General features: G+C 44.4%; 1 protein-coding gene across 6 annotated transcripts in view; it reads left to right on the forward strand.

Moving 5' to 3' along the window:
* Window positions 1-980: 980 nt before the first annotated feature.
* The window catches only part of fhod3b (formin homology 2 domain containing 3b), a 254,738-nt gene continuing 232,392 nt past the window's right edge, over window positions 981-23,326 (forward strand). For 3 of the 6 annotated variants that reach the window (XM_055924642.1, XM_055924646.1, XM_055924644.1), the window contains exons 1-2: window positions 982-1,569; window positions 10,260-10,363. In XM_055924642.1, coding sequence (XP_055780617.1) covers window positions 1,405-1,569; window positions 10,260-10,363 — 269 coding nt within the window. In that variant the 5' untranslated portion in view covers window positions 982-1,404. Of the gene's footprint in view, window positions 1,570-10,259; window positions 10,364-23,326 lie in introns of all 6 variants that reach the window. The other 3 variants (XM_055924643.1, XM_055924645.1, XM_055924647.1) reach the window with 2 other exon arrangements.

Below are 23,326 nucleotides of genomic sequence, written 5' to 3' on the forward strand. Positions count from 1 at the left end.
TAACCTCTAGGCTATATGGTTCAACATGCAATGTCAGAGAGGTTATCAACTTCAGGTGTAAAAAATAAGCTCAGTAAAATGTATGGCCAGGTAAATGGTTTATGATTCTAGATCAGTAATCATGTTTAGGCCCAGAGTGTTTATTTGATCATGTCTGATGGTCAGGAAAAAAGCCTGGCCTTAATCATGTTCCTTGCATCTCTCATCTATAGAAAATCAGTGTTTTGATTGCTCAGCAGAATGGGAAAGGGGGATACCTAGTCAGTTGTAAACTGAATGCCTTCAACTGAAACGTGTCTTCTGCATTTAACCCAACACTTCTGATTCAGAGAGGTGTCGAGGGCTGCCTTAATCAACATCCACATCATCGGCACCCGGGGAACAGTGGATTAACTGCCTTGCTCAGGGGCAGAAGGACATTTTTTTTTTTACCTTGTCAGCTCTGGGATTCGATCCAGTAACCTTTCGGTTACTGGCCCAACGCTCCTACTGTTCACTCACCTGACTACCACTGAGTGGAATCATTTGTAATTAATACAACAAACTGTTGTAAACAGAATACAACAGAATACAAACTGTTGTATTCGGGCATGTGACAAATACAATTTGATTTTGATTTGATTTGAACATGGCAACACAAAACCAGAACAAATCATCATCGTTATTAATATAATTATAGCTATAGGTAACATATTATCATTTTCCTTTATCCAATCAATTCATACAACAACAATGTTCCAAAGTTTCAGTATCTGTCAGTAAGCTACTGTACTGTCCCCACAGGCTACAGGCAACAATGCATTGTATTTCAAGCCTCTCTTCACACGGCCACAGGAGGTCACCAACACGCATATAATGTGAAGGTCCCGTCCTGCATCGCCCTGACAGCGCTGTCTGCTGCTACTGGCCGAGTTTGCGCTAGAGGAGGGAGTCCCTATCCCACTAACGTTACCGTCAGACGCCACAAGTCTAGCAGTACCGTCCTCAGCGCAGTCTGCTTCAGCACCTTGCCTGCCTGGCTGCCTGCAATGCCCTTGGATACTGCCGTCCCTCTCATCGCTACACAATTTACATTATTCTGAACGAGAGAATAATAGCTGGAAAATACTTCAGGACAGGACGAGGGATACTGGATTTATATTACCGTGTTACGGCGTTCAGTGTCTTTATTTTTGTGAGCCTGTATGGGGCGAATGGAGAGGAGGGTGCATCGATAATTGAGGGAGCAGAGCAGGACTTGCTGCCTGCTGCAGAAAACCTGACGGCTCGGTGGATTTGGATTTGTTGCTGGGACCAGCAGTCGGGCGCGGGGTTGCGCGTCATATCAAAGGATTTCTCCAGACGGAGCGCTTCTACTTTTTGAAACCTGAGTTCTAAAAAACCGTCTTGCATGGATACAACATCATGGCTACGTTTGTATGCAGGGTACAGTTCTTAGACGATACTGATCCATTCAACAGCACCAATTTTCCTGAGCCGACCAGACCGCCTCAGTACACTTTCAGGGAAGATATCCCCCTTATCAATCAGATTGCTGGAGTCCACAGGCTTCTCAAAGCCCCACACAAGGTATGTCAAGTGTTGTATGTCTTTATTAGTTCTGGCAACTGAATTTTTTGGTATGCTTTGCAATTTTTCTATCCATAGAAATTGGAGAATGTAGCCAATTTGGGTTGTTTTGTCATCAATATTGACGTCCTAGAACAGTGATGTCAATGGTAATGACATAATAATGCAATTGTAACTGTTGCAAATTCATATCCCTAACTCAAAATTGTTAGTCAACATAGTTATTTTACTGTGTTCACTTTCACATGTGAATTAGTTTTAGGCTTTGGCACCACTGAGTCACCAGTATGACAAAAGTTAATGATTATAATATTTTTTTTCTGAAATGGAGGACATTTTGATCTATTTCAGGACCAAATGTAACCAATCATAACCAATCAAGAGTCCAGTCAAGTGTTAACAGGTTTCAGGATGGGTACTGTACTGTCCATCAGTGATTTGGGTCAGCCTACTCAGGATATCCATGGCTATGACTCCCCACAATAGCAATGACTGCATGTAATCCACAGCTCAGTAGCATTAATACTTTCCTCTAATCAGGATGGAGAAACCATTAATGGGTGTAAAGTAAACATCCTCTTGATTGATGCTACCGGCCTGGGAGAATGAGACATCATTGGTTTGACAGTCAATTCAGACCATTTCCAAAATGTAAACAACCTATGAATACTGTGCCAGAGGGATAGTTTTAGGAGCGGTGTTAGTGTGGTATTCACTGGAGTCTAGTGGAGCGCTGCATGCATGGACAGCTGATGAGGACCATGCTGGAATGGATGGACAGACCTAGACTGTGTTCCAAAGAGCACCCTCTTCCCTATATAGTGCACTGCTTTTGACAACGGCCCATAGGGTATTCAGCATTCCATAACTCAGAGGAACTAGGTCAAAAGAAGTGTACTACATACCTAGGGGATTGGCTTCCATTTGGGACACAGACTATAGATTGGACGGATGTGAACTAGACTGCCATGCCATGGCCTTGGTCAGGGGGACAAGCAGCTGTGACCGTTAAATGGTATTCTCCCTAGGCAGATGGGTTGCCTTGCCTAGCCCACATTAACCATGTTCCTGTTGCCCTAGGTCTGTCATTTCTGAGACTAGTTAAATGGTGACCACAACAGTAAACCTCTGTTTAGCTGACCTGATCTCTTCACCACAACTAGGGTTGCAAAGCTACCAGTAATTGACAAAAGTTATCGGAATCTTCTGTAAATGTGGTAATTAACAGAAAATCTATGGCAATCTTATGTAACCTTTGTAATTTATACTTGAATAACTTAACTAAATATATATGAATATATATATATAGTATTAATTTTTATATATGTGTCCATATTGTCCATGAGTTTCTAGTAAATATACCATATGGTTTAAATAAAAATGGTCTAATTAATTTTTTAAAGCATCTAATCAACAATGGCATTATTTTCAATTAACTCTGCAACTCTTCCAACTATTGACTTTTTTCACATCTGCCACCAGTTTGACGCCAAAACATTTACAACAAATACATGTTGAGGACATAGTAAAATAAATACAAGTGTGTAAAAACTAAAGAGGATATGTCCTGCTGAAACCCTCATATTAAACACCAATGCTATTCACTAAGTTGTTAAACACCAATGCTATTCACTAAGCTGTTAAACACCAATGCTATTCACTAAGTTGTTAAACACCAATGCTATTCACTAAGTTGTTAAACACCAATGCTATTCACTAAGTTGAGGATTTATATTTAGGAGAATGTTTTACAGCTTTGTCATTCTATTTTCTGTTTTAAAATCATCTTATTCAATTATTTCATATATTTTACTTGTAATAAGGCCGGAGAGAGGACCAGAGATAATTAGACACCTGAGATAACCTGAAGTACCCAAAAGGGCCACTAGATGTCTTGTGACAGATTACATCAAATCTTTGAAAGATAGCAAAATGCTTGTAGTTTACTGGTAAACCTAGAACATTTACCGTAATATACACTCCCTTTGCAACCTAACAATGACTCTATTACCGTAGAACAGTGATTCCCAACCAGGGGTACCGGGACCATAGGCCTACTGGTAAAATACACATGAGGGTGTACTTCAGGGGTTTTCCGGGCAGAGCTAAATTCAGTTGGTGGTACAGTAACCAAAAAAAGGTTGGGAACCACTGTCGTAGAGGACTGATGCAACAACCACACAATGGCTAATGTGCCCTTTGGTGTCTAACGGGGTCGCTGAGAAAGACAATATTATTGTGCGGTTTTAGTGAAAAGACAAACAAAGAAAGAAAGAAAGAAAGAAATGTAACAGTTAACAGTACACTATGTTTGACATCTTGTCATCTTGTGGTTCTTTGCACAACTTTGACTTACAACTCTGATTTCCCCGCTTCTATTTGGTCGTTTTAGACCACATCCAGTGATCTATTGTTCATACAGAATGGTATTTAGACACTGCTTGTAATTTTGATTAACCAGTCTTTGAAAGTCTATACACAGAATGTTTTCCGGTACCAATTCTCTCTTGTGACTCTGACATCATAGGTATAGCATCCTTGCCTTGTTTAATCATCTCTGTGTGAACTATGCTGAATCATTGGCTGGCTCTTTTGATTAGTAGACATTTTGACCTATCGTCCTCAACATAGCCCTCAAAGCTAACCTACTTTTCCATTTCAATGTCATTTCTCATCTTCACTGGATTTATCATTGTTTTTTGGCCAATCATGCCTCATGCCTGTCTTCCTTTATCTCCACTTATTTCAGGAGGCGATATGTTCCTAGATATTCACTGTTATGTCTGCTTCAGCCAATAGTTGGCCTAAACCCATACCATTGTATTGCCAGTTTCGACCAGATGAAAGAAAATGGGCTCTCCTTCTCAGTACCTTGTGGTTACAGGAGTTCAGCGTTCTTTTAGAAAATCCCTAACAGTGACAAATGATGTCAACCAGATGCTTAGCTATTCTTTGTCTTTGATGATCATTCAGAGGATCCCTCCCTCTCCAGTTGAGCTATAAACCTACTTCCCAGTCCTGGTGGATTTATCTGCATCTAAACACATTGTCAGAGGGCCTCTTCCTCTAACCATGACATTTAAACAGAGTGAAGAGGAGGAGAGGCCCATTGGGTTTGGAGACAGAGGAGTTTACTCTTATGTTGAGCGTTCATCTCAGCCCCAGTTGAAAAGTCACGCAGGTCCCTAATACAAAGTTAATTTGGGATCTTTCTTCATTCTGTCAGATCAATTGTCTTTTTCACTGGGTTTGAAAAGAGCTCGGTAGATAATACGTCACGGAACCCACAGGATACTGTGGAACACCACAAGAGCCTGGTTTTCATTCCAGAACCCATTCCACCCCACTCTGCTCTGACCAACAGGATGGGAAGGGAACTCTCTCCCTGCTGCCTGCTCTGAGGCAAAGGGGAGAGAGGGAGGCTGACAAAAAGGCTGGCTGTACTTGTTTGGTTTCCACACTCGGTTGTCCTCCATCTCCTGCTGCACCAGCCTTAGTTTAAGCTGAAGGCAGTTTAGCAGAAGGCCTATGGGACCGCAGGGTGCCAACGAAAAGGCTCTGTGATGCCCTGCCTGTGAACTAACTGATGCACTAGCGGTTAGCTTCAACTGGCTAACCAGACAGCAGCAGCTGTAGTTGTCAATTAGAGCCCAGGCAGATACCAGAGGACTGTCTCAAGGGGGAGACCTTATCCTTTATGTCTATGTTGAAACTTGAAAGTTTTCTCAGCTTTATGTTTAACATTTAGTTATTGGTTGGTATTTACTACCATAGACACCAGTAAACACACATACAAACACATTAAGACAGAAATGCAAGTTCCCAGTTGCACAGTCATACCATTGACCGCCTGTGTCTCACAGGGTTGCCTCCCCCCCCGCTACATCTGGGGATGACTGAGAGTGGGTGTACAGACTGGTATTAATAGCCCAGTGCTAACACATGGTACCAGGGGAGCCAGACAGGACAGCACATTAGCAGATGCTGCTGTTGTCCCAGACGTGCTCCTGTCAGTTCCAACCTGGCTGACTGGACTCTCTCTGGGGAGGAGCAGTGCAGACGGCTGCCTAGAGATGATGATGCCATGGGGACCTGCCTGCCTGGTCTTTCTCATTGCTGACATTGACAATCAACTCAAATAGGCAACGCCCTGTGAGCATTCACACACAATCAGTATCATATTCAGTTTGTGTTGGATTTACAATCTCTTTGTGCACGAGCATTGATTGCGTTATTTTACTTACACTCAAAGTCTAACCTTCAAATAGCACTCAGCATCCTCTTTGTGTAGATACCACTGAACATACTTGATCAGAGTTAGATAGAACAGAACGTACGAGGCATGGCCTGACTCAGGATTTCATCGCATAATGTATTTTGCTTTGGACGACTAGGCAGACTGTGAATAGACAGAGTGCATTCAGTATGCTAGGGCTGTGTCTCACAATCAGCCCAACGCATCACCGGGGGCACACTGCCTGCCCTCCAGAACATCTACAGCACCTGGTGTCACGGTCAGGCCAAGAGGATCATGAAGGACCTCAGCCACCCGAGCTACGGCCTGTTCACCCCGCTACCATCTAGAAGGCCGGAGACAGTACAGGTGCATCAAAGCTGGGACCGAGAGACTGAAAAACAGCTTCTATCTCCAGGCCATAAGACTGTTAAATAGTCACCACCAGCAGGCCTCCGCCCAGTACCCTGCCCTGAACTTAGTCACTGTTACTAGCTGGCTACCACCCGATACTCTACCCTGTACCTTAGACACTATTACCCTGTGTACATAGTCATTGAACACTGGTCACTTTAATAATGTTAACATACTGTTTTACCCACTTCATATGTATATACTGTATTCTAGTCAAGGCCTATCCTATATAACTACTGCTGTACACACCTTTTCTATTCATATACTGTCCATACTGTCTATACACACCATCATATACACAGTTTTTTATATTCTGGATTCTGACATTGCTCTTTCTAATATTTCTGTATTTCTTAATTTTTTAATTTTTGGAATTTGTGTGTATTGTTGTGTATCGTTAGATATTACTGCACTGTTGGAGCTAGGAACACAAACATTTCACTACACCTGCAATAGCATCTGATAAATATGTGTATGCGACCAATCAAATGTGATTTGATTTGATATGGCACCATGTTCCCTATAGTGCACTACTTTGTGCCAGAGCTCTCTTCAAAGGAAGTGCACTATAAAGGGAATAGGGTGTCGTTTGGGATGGACCCTATGCCACAGCTCATCACAGATGTACTGCCCAATGAAAATGTTCACAACAGTGTACATACTGTGCAAACGCAGTTGTTCAAAGAAACATAGTTAAGTCGCTTTTTTCTTTGTCACTTCTTCCGATATTTTCCTGCCTCTCTAAAATACTCAGAGGGGTCAGGGTCAATTTATTTGGAATGCCAGAAAGCATCCGCTCTGACACACTTCAACGTTATGCGAGGGCAGAGAGGAATGCAGGACAGTCAGTCGTTGAAAGACCTACACACTCTTTAACAAATTCACTTTTTTGGGAAGATTGTCTTCCTGCTAATTATTCCAGAGAAATTCCAGAGGCTCATAATAACAAGTTCTGCTAAATGCTGTAAAATCTAGGTTTGTTCTGTGGGTGGACTGTATTACTCATTGTTATGTACAGTTGAGGTTTGGCCTGTCAGTCTCCAAGTTTCTCTATGTTTCGGAGCATAGAGTTCTACATTCACACAGAGCTCCTGTAGCTCCTTGTTCAGGCTCATCCCTTGCATGCTCGACAGAAGATTACTGTTGTGGTCTCTCTCATGTGTATAGTGTATTTTAAAGAGCGTGCTAATTCCACTGTCTTGGGAAAGAGACCACAGACAACATATCCACCGTAGACAGAAATAAGGTTGGAACTCTGCCCAGACTTGATGTACTGTAGAGGCAGTGCCATCAAAACGTTCACTGGTTCCAACTGAAACCCTCAAGTAAAGGGCACACAAAAGTTTCCAATTGTTCGTTCCCCCCACAAATAAATAGAGTTAAACATGTTTTACATGCAGCGCTGATAAGTGAGTTATTTATAAATCCCAAAACTTGGGGTATTTTTTCCCCTTGTCAGCCTCTACGCCCGCAACAACGCAGCTGCAGGAAGAAACTGAGGGTGAGATCGCATTTTGAATTGGAGAATTGTATGTTCTTTATTTTTAGCCGTCACTGCCTAACTGCCTGCCTCTCTGGCCGATGGACCACAGTGCGGTGGTAGGGAGAGGACAGGCCTCAGTGTGAGACTGTGAGCAGGATTGGTGGTTACTTCTCTGGACTCTGGGACCACAGGGCCTTGTTGCTCGGGTTCAAATCCTGGGCTGGGCAGGGGACAACACATCTCCTGCCACTGCCGTTAATCTATGAGCACTGTTCATGGATTAAGGGCCATTTCTGTGGATCATTAAGGCATTTCTGGCCTGTATACTAAGGCTGTGATCTGTAATCCATCGGGTGTGTGTGTTTGTTTGCTTCACTAGTGTGGCCTGTCTGCTCTGGCCTGACTTGCCGAGGTTTTGTGTCACAACCTCTGTGTAGAGAAATGCATTTCTTGGATTCACACTAATTGCTGGTTACTGCTTTGACTTCTGCCCCATGTTTTTATCAATTTCAGCTCTTGGTACTGAGTATACTGTGTCAGAGTGTCTTATTAAGAGAAGAGGAACTGTCTTTTCTGTAGTCTGTTCATTTTCTCTATTTCTATATTTCTGTATCAGTTGTATGAACAGAAGTGGACTCACAACGTCCTACACTAGACTGAAACAATCCCCTTGTACTGTATGTTGTTCTGTTATGTAATCCTGTCAGTCCAAGAGGATTTGTCTAGTGTCTCTTTATAGATGATATACCCCTGGATAGATGATATTAGTAGTTTTAGTCCTTTCCATGTCCTGCTTAGTTTCATGTCACACCCATTCCATTCCATCCTATAGGTCTTCAAGACATGCCTGCTCTTCATGGACCTAAATATAGTAGGCCTAACTTTGGCCTGTACAAAACACTGTATATCCTGTCAGTGCTGAATCTGTCCTGTAATCTGCTGAAACTGTCTCTCTCAGACTTACAGTAAGAGCATCTTAAAGAAAACTTATCCCAGGCCTTGAACTAGTCTGTTTTCCCAAGGGTAGCTCCGCACTGTGTCTGTCCACTCCTGAATAGATCAGCCTTGTGTGCTGCCTGGGATATTTCAGGTACAACTTTCAGAAGAATGTTTCCAATAATACATGTTTGTTGTTGCTTTTTATTGCTTTAAAGGAAAGAGACAGGCCAGTTTCAGTCAGTCAGGGTGTTATCCTCGCTGACCACATGTTTTGTTCCACTTCTCCATCTTGACACAGTCCTTGGGCGCCGCAGTACAGCCAAAAACAAACACGAGTGGCTGAACAGATCAAAGCTGCTCCCCTCCATAATGTCTTTTCCAGTTAGCAACCTCCCTTTGCCCTTTCTCCATTTTTAATTAAGTTACAGTAATTCAAGGGGAGGAAATGGAACCACACCAGAGCCGGGACAAATTACAATTGTAATTTCCAAAACAGTTAGTATTGGGATTTTCACATTGGTTGTTTTTTTTCAGCGGGTAGTGGGTACCGCTCTCGATGCAGCTAGTTTGTGGCGCATATTTGACAAACTAGAACAATGATAGTTTTCTCTCTGCCTTGTGTTGTCTGTCTCTGTATAGGCCTACTACACCTGAAAACCAAACGCTGCAGGGTCAACAACAGGAGGAAAATGTATTCCTTCTCAAACGGTTTATTTACCCTCTGTAGCAGACTCAGACAGCCTAGACAGCCTAGAGCAGCTCAGACAGCCTAGACAGCTTAGAGCAGCTCAGACTCAGACTCCCTAGACAGCCTAGAGCAGCTCAGACTCAGACTCCCTAGACAGTCTAGAGCAGATCAGACTCCCTAGACAGCCTAGAGAAGCACAGACTCAGAATCCCTAGACACCCTAGAGCAGCTCAGACTCAGACTCCCTAGACAGCCTAGAGCAGCTCAGACTCAGACTCCCTAGACAGCCTAGAGCAGCTCAGACTCAGACTCCCTAGACAGCCTAGAGCAGCTCAGACTCAGACTCCCTAGACAGCCTAGAGCAGCTCAGACTCAGACAGCCTAGACAGTCTAGAGCAGCTCAGACTCAGACAGCCTAGACAGTCTAGAGCAGCTCAGACTCAGACTCCCTAGACAGCTTAGAGCAGCTCAGACTCAGACTCCCTAGACAGTCTAGAGCAGCTCAGACTCCCTAGACAGCCTAGAGCAGCACAGACTCAGACTCCCTAGACAGTCTAGAGCAGCTCAGACTCAGACATGTTAGCTATGGATGGCTACATCCATCCAGCCTACGTACAGACCATGTTTTGACTGAGTTCAAACATTCCTCTGGGCAGTTGGAGGGAAACCGAGCACCATGGTTTGTCCATGGCCAGCCAAGTTGTGTGCTATTGGCTGGCGTTAACGTTGGCCAAATCAAGGGGTTTGTCATTTGACGTTTTCCCATGTTGCCTCATAGTGGACATACATGCAACAGTTTGATACTAGCTTGGCATTATTTAGTTGTATATGCTGTAGCTAGGTAATCTATAATAGCTATGCTGTATAATAACTTTAGCTGTATGAAGCAGGAGTTATTAATGATGCAATCTCTCTCTTTATCTCCTATCTAGCTTGATGACTGTGCCCTCCAGCTCTCCCAAAATGGGAGCTACCTGGACTTGGAATCTACCCTGGCAGAACAGAGAGATGAACTCGAGGGCTTTCAGGAGGGAGGGTAAGGCCTTTCATAACACTCTGTCTCAACAACCTATTTCAATAGCTGATTGTGCCCTTATATCTCTATTACATGAGGTCTTTCCAAAATAGGAAAACAACCGTATAATCTTATAACTTATGTTCACTGAGGAAAATGTACAGGATTGTAAAACTTGTACCGCCAGCACATTTATATTTGTATTGTACAGGTAAAAAAAGGTAGGTCATATTCTCTACTCTTCAAAAGATCAGTCTGGGATTGAGTCCAGAGTGGTGCTGATTAAAGATCAGGCTGGAATTGAGTCCAGAGTGGTGCTGATTGAAGTTCAGGCTTGGATTGAGTCCAGAGTGGTGCTGATTGAAGTTCAGGCTTGGATTGAGTCCAGAGTGGTGCTGATTGAAGATCAGGCTCAGATTGAGTCCAGAGTGGTGCTGCTTGAAGATCAGGCTGGAATTGAGTCCAGAGTGGTGCTGCTTGAAGATCAGGCTGGAATTGAGTCCAGAGTGGTGCTGATTGAAGTTCAGGCTTGGATTGAGTCCAGAGTGGTGCTGATTGAAGATCAGGCTCAGATTGAGTCCAGAGTGGTGCTGCTTGAAGATCAGGCTGGAATTGAGTCCAGAGTGGTGCTGATTGAAGATCAGGCTGGAATTGAGTCCAGAGTGGTGCTGATTGAAGTTCAGGCTTGGATTGAGTCCAGAGTGGTGCTGATTGAAGCTCAGGCTGGAATTGAGTCCAGAGTGGTGCTGATTGAAGATCAGGCTCGAATTGAGTCCAGAGTGGTGCTGATTGAAGATCAGGCTCAGATTGAGTCCAGAGTGGTGCTGATTGAAGCTCAGGCTGGAATTGAATCCAGAGTGGTGCTGATTGAAGTTCAGGCTTGGATTGAGTCCAGAGTGGTGCTGATTGAAGATCAGGCTCAGATTGAGTCCAGAGTGGTGCTGATTGAAGATCAGGCTGGAATTGAGTCCAGTGTGGTTCTGATTTGAAGATCAGGCTGGAATTGAGTCCAGAGTGGTTCTGATTGAAGATCAGGCTGGGTTGAGTCCAAAGTGGTTCTGATAGAAGGCACAACTGGCACTAACTTGCAGGTGCATGTATAACAAGCCAAGCTACAGTGGTCTAAGTAAGAATACCTTTTCATGTGGTTTCAATGAGCTGTTATGAACCATAAATACAACTATGTATTACTCAAGACTGGCTTGATGTCTGTTGTACAGCAGTGCTGTACTGTAGTTAATACAAAGAAGATTCTGAAAAGCACCCACGGAGGGGGAGGTGGAGAGAGAGGGAGGGAGGGAGAGAGAGAGAGAGAGAGAGGAAGAGAGAGAGAGAGACAGAGAGAGAGAGAGACAGAGGGAGGGAGGGAGTGAGAGAGACAGAGAGAGAGAGAGAGAGAGAGAGAGAGACAGAGAGAGAGAGAGAGAGAGAGAGAGAGAGAGAGAGAGAGAGAGACAGAGAGAGAGAGAGAGAGAGAGAGAGAGAGAGAGAGAGAGAGAGGGAGAGAGAGAGAGAGAAAGAGAGAGAGGGAGAGAGAGAGAGAGAGTAACTGTTCTGTTCAGAGGTATTCCTCCAGCTCTAACTAGCAGGTCAATACAATGTCATCATTGTTTTGAGGAAGAGAAGAGAGAGAAAAAAAGGTATTTCAATCCCTTGCTTGGGGGATATGTATTAATTTCCTGCTCCCTATATTCCCCCAGTCTAATCTGATTTTATTACAGTGATGATGATCACAATGACACCCATTCTCGTTCAGGTTGGATGACTGAAATAATCCCTTTTCCTGGCCTCCCCCCGTTTTAGCCAATTGAGCTGTCCCGCCCTTAAGCTGCTCTCTGTAGGCGGGATGGGTGGAGTGTGGGGAGCGGGGGGTTGACGAGCTAAGATGACAGGCTTTACCTCACCTAGAGCCCAGCGCTCTCTACTCTAGGGAATAAGGCCAATCCTGTGATTCAACTACAAGGGATTTCAACAGTAATACCAAAAGCCTTATGATTCATTTGTCAGTCAATGGAGCCTGTTGTAGACCAACTTTTAGACACAGACGAAACACTTCCTGAAATTTGTCTCACACATTTTCTGACATCTAAGGTGGTTTGATACAGTATCAGCAGGGTGTCAACAGCCATTGGTGCAGAACATTCCATTTGTCATTCCTTCAGAGGGTTCTCAGTGATGTCTGGGTGAACATCTTGTCATTCCTTCAGAGGGTTCTCAGTGATGTCTGGGTGGACATCTTGTCATTCCTTCAGAGGGTTCTCAGTGATGTGATATCTTGTCATTCCTTCAGAGAGTTCTCTGTGATGTGACATCTTGTCATTCCTTCAGACGGTTCTTAGTGATGTCTGGGTGGGTATCTTGTCATTCCTTCAGAGGGTTCTCAGTGATGTGACATCTTGTCATTCCTTCAGACGGTTCTTAGTGATGTCTGGGTGGGTATCTTGTCATTTCTTCAGCGGGTTCTCAGTGATGTCTGGGTGGACATCTTGTCATTCCTTCAGAGGGTTCTCAGTGATGTCTGGGTGAACATCTTGTCATTTCTTCAGCGGGTTCTCAGTGATGTCTGGGTGAACATCTTGTCATTCCTTCAGAGGGTTCTTAGTGATGTCTGGGTGAACATCTTGTCATTCCTTCAGAGGGTTCTCAGTGATGTCTGGGTGAACATCTTGTCATTCCTTCAGAGGGTTCTCAGTGATGTCTGGGTGAACATCTTGTCATTCCTTCAGAGGGTTCTCAGTGATGTCTGGGTGAACATCTTGTCATTCCTTCAGAGGGTTCTCAGTGATGTCTGGGTGAACATCTTGTCATTTCTTCAGCGGGTTCTCAGTGATGTCTGGGTGAACATCTTGTCATTCCTTCAGAGGGTTCTCAGTGATGTCTGGGTGAACATCTTGTCATTTCTTCAGCGGGTTCTCAGTGATGTCTGGGTGAACATCTTGTCATTCCTTCAGAGGGTTCTCAGTGATGTCTGGGTGAACATCTTGTCATTCCTTCAGAGGGTTCTCAGTGATGTCTGGGTGAACATCTTGTCATTCCTTCAGAGGGTTCTCAGTGATGTCTGGGTGAACATCTTGTCATTCCTTCAGAGGGTTCTCAGTGATGTCTGGGTGAACATCTTGTCATTCCTTCAGAGGGTTCTCAGTGATGTCTGGGTGGACATCTTGTCATTCCTTCAGCGGGTTCTCAGTGACGTCTGGGTGAACATCTTGTCATTTCTTCAGCGGGTTCTCAGTGATGTCTGGGTGAACATCTTGTCATTCCTTCAGAGGGTTCTCAGTGATGTCTGGGTGAACATCTTGTCATTTCTTCAGCGGGTTCTCAGTGATGTCTGGGTGAACATCTTGTCATTTCTTCAGCGGGTTCTCAGTGATGTCTGGGTGAACATCTTGTCATTTCTTCAGAGGGTTCTCAGTGATGTCTGGGTGAACATCTTGTCATTCCTTCAGAGGGTTCTCAGTGATGTGATATCTTGTCATTCCTTCAGACGGTTCTTAGTGATGTCTGGGTGGGTATCTTGTCATTTCTTCAGCGGGTTCTCAGTGATGTCTGGGTGAACATCTTGTCATTCCTTCAGCGGGTTCTCAGTGATGTCTGGGTGAACATCTTGTCATTTCTTCAGCGGGTTCTCAGTGATGTCTGGGTGAACATCTTGTCATTTCTTCAGCGGGTTCTCAGTGATGTCTGGGTGAACATCTTGTCATTCCTTCAGAGGGTTCTCAGTGATGTCTGGGTGAACATCTTGTCATTTCTTCAGCGGGTTCTCGGTGATGTCTGGGTGAACATCTTGTCATTCCTTCAGAGGGTTCTCAGTGATGTCTGGGTGAACATCTTGTCATTCCTTCAGCGGGTTCTCAGTGACGTCTGGGTGAACATCTTGTCATTTCTTCAGCGGGTTCTCAGTGATGTCTGGGTGAACATCTTGTCATTCCTTCAGAGGGTTCTCAGTGATGTCTGGGTGAACATCTTGTCATTTCTTCAGCGGGTTCTCAGTGATGTCTGGGTGAACATCTTGTCATTCCTTCAGCGGGTTCTCAGTGACGTCTGGGTGAACATCTTGTCATTTCTTCAGCGGGTTCTCAGTGATGTCTGGGTGAACATCTTGTCATTCCTTCAGAGGGTTCTCAGTGATGTCTGGGTAAACATCTTGTCATTCCTTCAGAGGGTTCTCAGTGATGTCTGGGTGAACATCTTGTCATTCCTTCAGAGGGTTCTCAGTGATGTCTGGGTGAACATCTTGTCATTCCTTCAGAGGGTTCTCAGTGATGTCTGGGTGAAAATCTTGTCATTCCTTCAGAGGGTTCTCAGTGATGTCTGGGTGAACATCTTGTCATTCCTTCAGAGGGTTCTCAGTGATGTCTGGGTGAACATCTTGTCATTCCTTCAGAGGGTTCTCAGTGATGTCTGGGTGAACATCTTGTCATTCCTTCAGAGGGTTCTCAGTGATGTCTGGGTGAACATCTTGTCATTCCTTCAGAGGGTTCTCAGTGATGTCTGGGTGGACATCTTGTCATTCCTTCAGAGGGTTCTCAGTGATGTCTGGGTGAACATCTTGTCATTTCTTCAGCGGGTTCTCAGTGATGTCTGGGTGAACATCTTGTCATTTCTTCAGAGGGTTCTCAGTGATGTCTGGGTGAACATCTTGTCATTCCTTCAGAGGGTTCTCAGTGATGTGATATCTTGTCATTCCTTCAGACGGTTCTTAGTGATGTCTGGGTGGGTATCTTGTCATTTCTTCAGCGGGTTCTCAGTGATGTCTGGGTGAACATCTTGTCATTCCTTCAGCGGGTTCTCAGTGATGTCTGGGTGAACATCTTGTCATTTCTTCAGCGGGTTCTCAGTGATGTCTGGGTGAACATCTTGTCATTCCTTCAGAGGGTTCTCAGTGATGTCTGGGTGAACATCTTGTCATTCCTTCAGAGGGTTCTCAGTGATGTCTGGGTGAACATCTTGTCATTCCTTCAGAGGGTTCTCAGTGATGTCTGGGTGAACATCTTGTCATTCCTTCAGAGGGTTCTCAGTGATGTCTGGGTGAACATCTTGTCATTCCTTCAGAGGGTTCTCAGTGATGTCTGGGTGAACATCTTGTCATTCCTTCAGCGGGTTCTCAGTGACGTCTGGGTGAACATCTTGTCATTTCTTCAGCGGGTTCTCAGTGATGTCTGGGTGAACATCTTGTCATTCCTTCAGAGGGTTCTCAGTGATGTCTGGGTGAACATCTTGTCATTTCTTCAGCGGGTTCTCAGTGATGTCTGGGTGAACATCTTGTCATTCCTTCAGCGGGTTCTCAGTGACATCTGGGTGAACATCTTGTCATTTCTTCAGCGGGTTCTCAGTGATGTCTGGGTGAACATCTTGTCATTCCTTCAGAGGGTTCTCAGTGATGTCTGGGTGAACATCTTGTCATTCCTTCAGAGGGTTCTCAGTGATGTCTGGGTGAACATCTTGTCATTCCTTCAGAGGGTTCTCAGTGATGTCTGGGTGAACATCTTGTCATTCCTTCAGAGGGTTCTCAGTGATGTCTGGGTGAAAATCTTGTCATTCCTTCAGAGGGTTCTCAGTGATGTCTGGGTGAACATCTTGTCATTCCTTCAGAGGGTTCTCAGTGATGTCTGGGTGAACATCTTCTCATTCCTTCAGAGGGTTCTCAGTGATGTCTGGGTGAAAATCTTGTCATTCCTTCAGAGGGTTCTCAGTGATGTCTGGGTGAACATCTTGTCATTCCTTCAGAGGGTTCTCAGTGATGTCTGGGTGAACATCTTGTCATTCCTTCAGAGGGTTCTCAGTGATGTCTGGGTGAACATCTTGTCATTCCTTCAGAGGGTTCTCAGTGGTGTCTGGGTGAACATCTTGTCATTCCTTCAGAGGGTTCTCAGTGATGTCTGGGTGAACATCTTGTCATTCCTTCAGAGGGTTCTCAGTGATGTCTGGGTGAACATCTTGTCATTCCTTCAGAGGGTTCTCAGTGATGTCTGGGTGAACATCTTGTCATTCCTTCAGAGGGTTCTTAGTGATGTCTGGGTGGGTATCTTGTCATCTCTCTGTTTGGCAGACGGAGAGAGCAGTGATGACACCTGAACAACTTAAGCCGGGTGTACACTACACAATTTTGGCCCAGATTTGGCCGTCCCCATCAACTTTTGGAGATCGGAGACAAAATCCCCTACTCGGGAGGCGAGGCCGTCACGATACTTGTTTCATGTGAGCGGGTCAGAGACGCAATCTGAGGGCTACCAATCTTGTCTTTGAGCAGTCCCAGACGTCCCGTTGATTTTGTTGGCACAAAATCTGCAATGTTCTTGTAGTGTGAGCTGTGCAACGACACATTTTGAGAACGGTGATCAACAATAGCCAATGAGAGCTCGCCAGTGAGATGATGACGTTGTTTCACATCATCCGGAATGTGTCGACTCTCCAGCAGGAGCCATGACTACTACTAGTATGTGTTTGTACTTGCCTTTAACCAAAGCCAAAGTGTCAAATCATTACAGGTCTGAAGTTCACAAGTAATGTTATTCAATTCAAAATGTTGGCTAGATATTTACACTCGGTATGGCAAGAGTGAATGTCTGACTGAAAACGTTTCTGAGGCTGCTTTGAACCACAGCTCGTTGTAGCTAAGTTAAATGGAATCACATTGTCACATCATTGTTTTGGCGAGACAGCGTGGGATGGAGAATCCGCACTACCAGGTGTACCACATGGTTTAGTGTGCGCACCACTACGTTGGCAAGACAATAAACTACAGGGAAGACAGTCGTTTAATGTGAGAGGCTCAGTGATGTTAGGATTTGCCCATGGCAAGTAAGAACATGTTCAAACATTAATTCGTTCTTCGTGCTGTTGGAATACTAAATGCAAAGTAAATTGTATCAGTATATGTACTTATCTATCTAGTGCAGTTGGGACAACGGTCGGCTGTGAGTGAATGTATTAACGTCCTCTATGTTGTTAGTGGATGCAACATGATGGACTGACTGGTTTAAATGTGTATGATGTGAGAATGTATGTGTATGTGATTATTTTAATGGAAGGTGATGCCAAAGAAAAATGTCCATCCTGGATGGACAATAAAGTTTTATTCTATTCTATTCAATTTGAAAAGTTGTGTAGTGTACACCTGGCTTTAAGAACAGTGGACACTGGGCATGAAGGATCATGGGTAATCACCTCCTCACCTCAGGATTGGTTGTACTTCCAGCATTCTTGATAACCAAGCCCTCACTTAGATTTTTTTTTGTATTTAGTATTTCTTAGGATCCCCATTACTGCCAAGACAGCAGCTACTCTTCCTGGGGTTCAAACAGGGTTCAAACGGTTACATCACAACAAAACACAACTACAGCCTACATCATCACTAACACATTACATCACACAATACATTATTACATCATTACTCTATTATTACATCACAACAAATCACAACTACAGCCTACATCATCACTAACACAATACATCACACAATACATTATTACATCATTACTCTATTATTACATCACAACAAATCACAACTACAGCCTACATCATCACTAACACAATATCTCGCACCATACATTATTACATCATTACTCTATTATTACATCACAACAAATCACAACTACAGCCTACATCATCACTAACACAATACATCACACAATAAATTATTACATCATTACTCTATTATTACATCACAACAAAACACAACTACAGCCTACATCATCACTAACACAATATATCGCACAATACATTATTATATCATTACTCTATTATTACATCACAACAAATCACAACTACAGCCTACATCAACACTAACACAATACATCACACAATACATTATTACATCATTACTCTTTTATTGCATCACAACAAAACACAACTACAGCTTTCATCATCAATAACACATTATATCACATAATACATTATTACATCATTACTCTATTATTACACGTTTACAATATACTATCCAATGTACAATATCAAATCCAATCTGTATTTGTAAATAGCCCAGTATTTTATCTCTGAGTTATTTATCTTCAAAAACATATACTTTATTTTGACAGCACAAGAGCCGAATGAACAGGGCTTTGGATTTGAGATAACCTTGCTCAAGTCCAGCCAAAGAATGATTCCTATCCTATATACACATAAATGTGTGGCTTGAATCTGTCTTTATAATATGAAAGTACAGTATTTATTTGAGTACAGTGTCAACCTCCATGTTCTTTTATTCAGTCCATATGGTTTTACCTGCTCAGCTCTACCCTGCAGTGTGTTGATATGACATCCATGTTCCGCCCAGCTCTCAGTCGATGTGAGACCGACCCACAGTTGGCATGAGACTTCCTGGTCGGCCAGACCACAAGCATCTATGGATTTATTTGTGTTCATAGGCTGTTCACTGGGCTCGGTGTTTCCATTGGACCCGAAACACTACTCTCATTTCCCAGTTTCATCAAAAGTCATTGGGAGGCTTATTGAAGTCTAGAGAGCCTTGTGAGGTTAAAGTGGTCTACTTCTTCTCTCGTCAAAGAGGGAGGCTGCCAGGGGCATCGCCGTGCCAACTGTCTCTGTCTGGTATGGATGTGTGTCATTAAACCTACACAGTGCGTCTGAGAAGGCCGGGGGGTGTAGAGGGGGATTGAGGGGGTTTAGGGGGAAGGCGGCCTGGTATTATTTGTAATAGCAGGGTAATTCTGCCTGCTGGCTTTTTATGGAGTGGATGTGCCCAAGTTCACAACCCCCCGCTGTGCACTGTTGTTGATTCTTTATGATTATTAGGCTCGTAAAAAGGCCTGATGAGGTATTTCACCTTTACTTGTTCCATTTTGGTTTATTTTCTTTCTCAGTTTTTTTGCCCGTATGGGATATTTCAGCAACTCAACTTCAACTTTGTAATATATTATTAATTCACTACGTAGAAAGAAATCTGTATTTTACCCGAAGTTTGTTGCTGTTTACACATTCCAGCTGCTCTTATAGTAACATGTCTGCTTCGAAAATGGCTCCCTATTACGTAAATAGTGCAACACTTTGACCGGGGCCTATAGGGCTCTGGACAAAATAGTGCACTAAACAAGGAATATAGTGCCATTTGGGATGCAGACATGCTTTCAAAACCCCAGTCAAAGTACTGCTGTAGTTGAGCTTACTGCCTTGGTCTAAATGTCTGGCCACTGTGCTATCCTGGAGGTTAGAACAACAGACCTGAGACTGGCCACTGTGCTATCCTGGAGGTTAGAACAACAGACCTGAGACTGGCCACTGTGCTATACTGGAGGTTAGAACAACAGACCTGAGACTGGCCACTGTGCTATCCTGGAGGTTAGAACAACAGACCTGAGACTGGCCACTGTGCTATCCTGGAGGTTAGAACAACAGACCTGAGACTGGCAACTGTGCTATCCTGGAGGTTAGAACAACAGACCTGAGACTGGCCACTGTGCTATCCTGGAGGTTAGAACAACAGACCTGAGACTGGCCACTGTGCTATACTGGAGGTTAGAACAACAAACCTGAGACTGGCCACTGTGCTATCCTGGAGGTTAGAACAACAGACCTGAGACTGGCCACTGTGCTATCCTGGAGGTTAGAACAGCAACAGACCTGAGACTGGCCACTGTGATATACTGGAGGTTAGAACAACAGACCTGAGACTGGCCACTGTGCTATCCTGGAGGTTAGAACAACAGACCTGAGACTGGCCACTGTGCTATACTGGAGGTTAGAACAACAGACCTGAGACTGGCCACTGTGCTATACTGGAGGTTAGAACAACAGACCTGAGACTGGCCACTGTGCTATCCTGGAGGTTAGAACAACAGACCTGAGACTGGCCACTCTGCTATACTGGAGGTTAGAACAGCAACAGACCTGAGACTGGCCACTGTGCTATACGGGAGGTTAGAACAACAGACCTGAGACTGGCCACTGTGCTATACTGGAGGTTAGAACAACAGACCTGAGACTGGCCACTGTGCTATCCTGGAGGTTAGAACAGCAACAGACCTGAGACTGGCCACTGTGCTATACTGGAGGTTAGAACAACAGACCTGAGACTGGCCACTGTGCTATACTGGAGGTTAGAACAACAGACCTGAGACTGGCCACTGTGCTATCCTGGAGGTTAGAACAACAGACCTGAGACTGGCCACTGTGCTATCCTGGAGGTTAGAACAACAGACCTGAGACTGGCCACTGTGCTATCCTGGAGGTTAGAACAACAGACCTGAGACTGACCACTGTGCTGTACTGGAGATTAGAACAACAGACCTGAGACTGGCCACTGTGCTATCCTGGAGGTTAGAACAACAGACCTGAGACTGGCCACTGTGCTATCCTGGAGGTTAGAACAACAGACCTGAGACTGGCCACTGTGCTATCCTGGAGGTTAGAACAACAGACCTGAGACTGGCCACTGTGCTATACTGGAGGTTAGAACAACATACCTGAGACTGGCCACTGTGCTATACTTTTTTTAGGGTATCTGTACTTTACTTTAATATTGATATTTTGGACAAATTTTACTTTTACTTCACTACATTCCTAAAGAAAATTATGTACTTTTTACTCCATACATTTTCCCTGACAACCATAAGTACTCGTTACGTTTTGAATGCTTAGCAGGACAGGAAAATTGTCTAATTCACACACTTATCAAGAGAACATCCCCGGTCATCCCTACTGCCTCTGATCTGGCGGACTCACTAAACACACATGCTTCCTGTGGAAATGATGTCTGAGTGTTGGAGCATGCCCCTGGTTATCCGTAAACTAAAAAATACAAGAAAACTATGCAATCTGGTTTGCTTTATATGAGGAATTTAAAAGTATTTATACTTTTACTTCTACTTTTGATACTTAAGTATATTTTAACAATTACATTTACTTTTGATACTTAAGTATATTTAAAACCAAATACTTTTAGACTTTTACTCAAGTAGTATTTTGCTAGGTGTCTTTCATTTTTACTTTAGTAATTTTCTATTAAGGTATTTTTACTTTTACTCAAGTATGACAATTGGATCCTTTTTCCACCACTGGAGGTTACAGGGGTACAACCAACATTCCAGAGGCACCTGTGTCCTGCCTAGTATCTTTCCAACCTGATGAAAGTATGACCCTCTGACAGACAGAGTGTTTAAAAAGCCTGGAGATATCCATGTCACAGGAGCTTAGGGGCCATAATCACTTCCACACCCTGTGTTGTGGAGGGCTGGAGGCCGGCTGGATGGAACCATGCAACTAGCCAGTGTGATTATGACTCCCAATCCTCGGCACCATCTCTAACCCTGCTCTCTCTGCTGTAAGATCAGTTAGTGATTGCAATTGACCGTGGCACCTGGCCATAATGTGGTGTGAGAGATGCTGAGGTCCCGGGAATATTTGTGCAGATTACATGGATGGAGAAGTGGGAGTCTGACTGAGGTACAGATTACATGGATGGAGAAGTGGGAGCCTGACTGAGGTACAGATTACATGGATAGAGCAGTGGGAGTCTGACTGAGGTACAGATTACATGGATGGAGAAGTGGGAGTCTGACTGAGGTACAGATTACATGGATGGAGAAGTGGGAGCCTGACTGAGGTACAGATTACATGGATGGAGAAGTGGGAGCCTGACTGAGGTACAGATTACATGGATGGAGAAGTGGGAGCCTGACTGAGGTACAGATTACATGGATGGAGAAGTGGGAGCCTGACTGAGGTACAGATTACATGGATGGAGAAGTGGGAGCCTGACTGAGGTACAGATTACATGGATAGAGCAGTGGGAGCCTGACTGAGGTACAGATTACATGGATAGACCAGTGGGAGCCTGGACTGAGGTACAGATTACATGAATGGAGAAGTGCAAGCCTGACTGAGGTACAGATTACATGCATAGAGTAGTGGGAGCCTGACTGAGGTACAGATTACATGGATGGAGAAGTGGGAGCCTGACTGAGGTACAGATTACATGGATGGAGAAGTGGGAGCCTGACTGAGGTACAGATTACATGGATGGAGAAGTGGGAGCCTGACTGAGGTACAGATTACATGGATAGAGCAGTGGGAGCCTGACTGAGGTACAGATTACATGGATAGACCAGTGGGAGCCTGGACTGAGGTACAGATTACATGAATGGAGAAGTGCAAGCCTGACTGAGGTACAGATTACATGCATAGAGCAGTGGGAGCCTGACTGAGGTACAGATTACATGGATGGAGAAGTGGGAGCCTGACTGAGGTACAGATTACATGGATAGACCAGTGGGAGCCTGACTGAGGTACAGATTACATGGATAGAGCAGTGGGAGCCTGACTGAGGTACATATTACATGGATAGACCAGTGGGAGCCTGACTGAGGTACAGATTACATGGATAGAGCAGTGGGAGCCTGACTGAGGTACAGATTACATGGGTGGAGAAGTGGGAGCCTGACTGAGGTACAGATTACATGGATAGAGCAGTGGGAGCCTGACTGAGGTACAGATTACATGGATAGACCAGTGGGAGCCTGACTGAGGTACAGATTACATGGATATAGCAGTGGGAGCCTGACTGAGGTACAGATTACATGGATAGAGTAGTGGGAGCCTGGCTGAGGTACAGATTACATGGATAGAGCAGTGGGAGCCTGACTGAGGTACAGATTACATGGATAGACCAGTGGGAGCCTGACTGAGGTACAGATTACATGGATAGAGCAGTGGGAGCCTGACTGAGGTACAGATTACATGGGTGGAGAAGTGGGAGCCTGACTGAGGTACAGATTACATGGATAGACCAGTGGGAGCCTGACTGAGGTACAGATTACATGGATATAGCAGTGGCAGCCTGACTGAGGTACAGATTACATGGATAGAGTAGTGGGAGCCTGGCTGAGGTACAGATTACATGGATAGAGCAGTGGGAGCCTGACTGAGGTACAGATTACATGGATAGACCAGTGGGAGCCTGACTGAGGTACAGATTACATGGATAGAGCAGTGGGAGCCTGACTGAGGTACAGATTACATGGGTGGAGA

Source organism: Salvelinus fontinalis, chromosome 6 (genome assembly GCF_029448725.1).
Source record: "Salvelinus fontinalis isolate EN_2023a chromosome 6, ASM2944872v1, whole genome shotgun sequence".
Taxonomy (NCBI): domain Eukaryota; kingdom Metazoa; phylum Chordata; class Actinopteri; order Salmoniformes; family Salmonidae; genus Salvelinus; species Salvelinus fontinalis.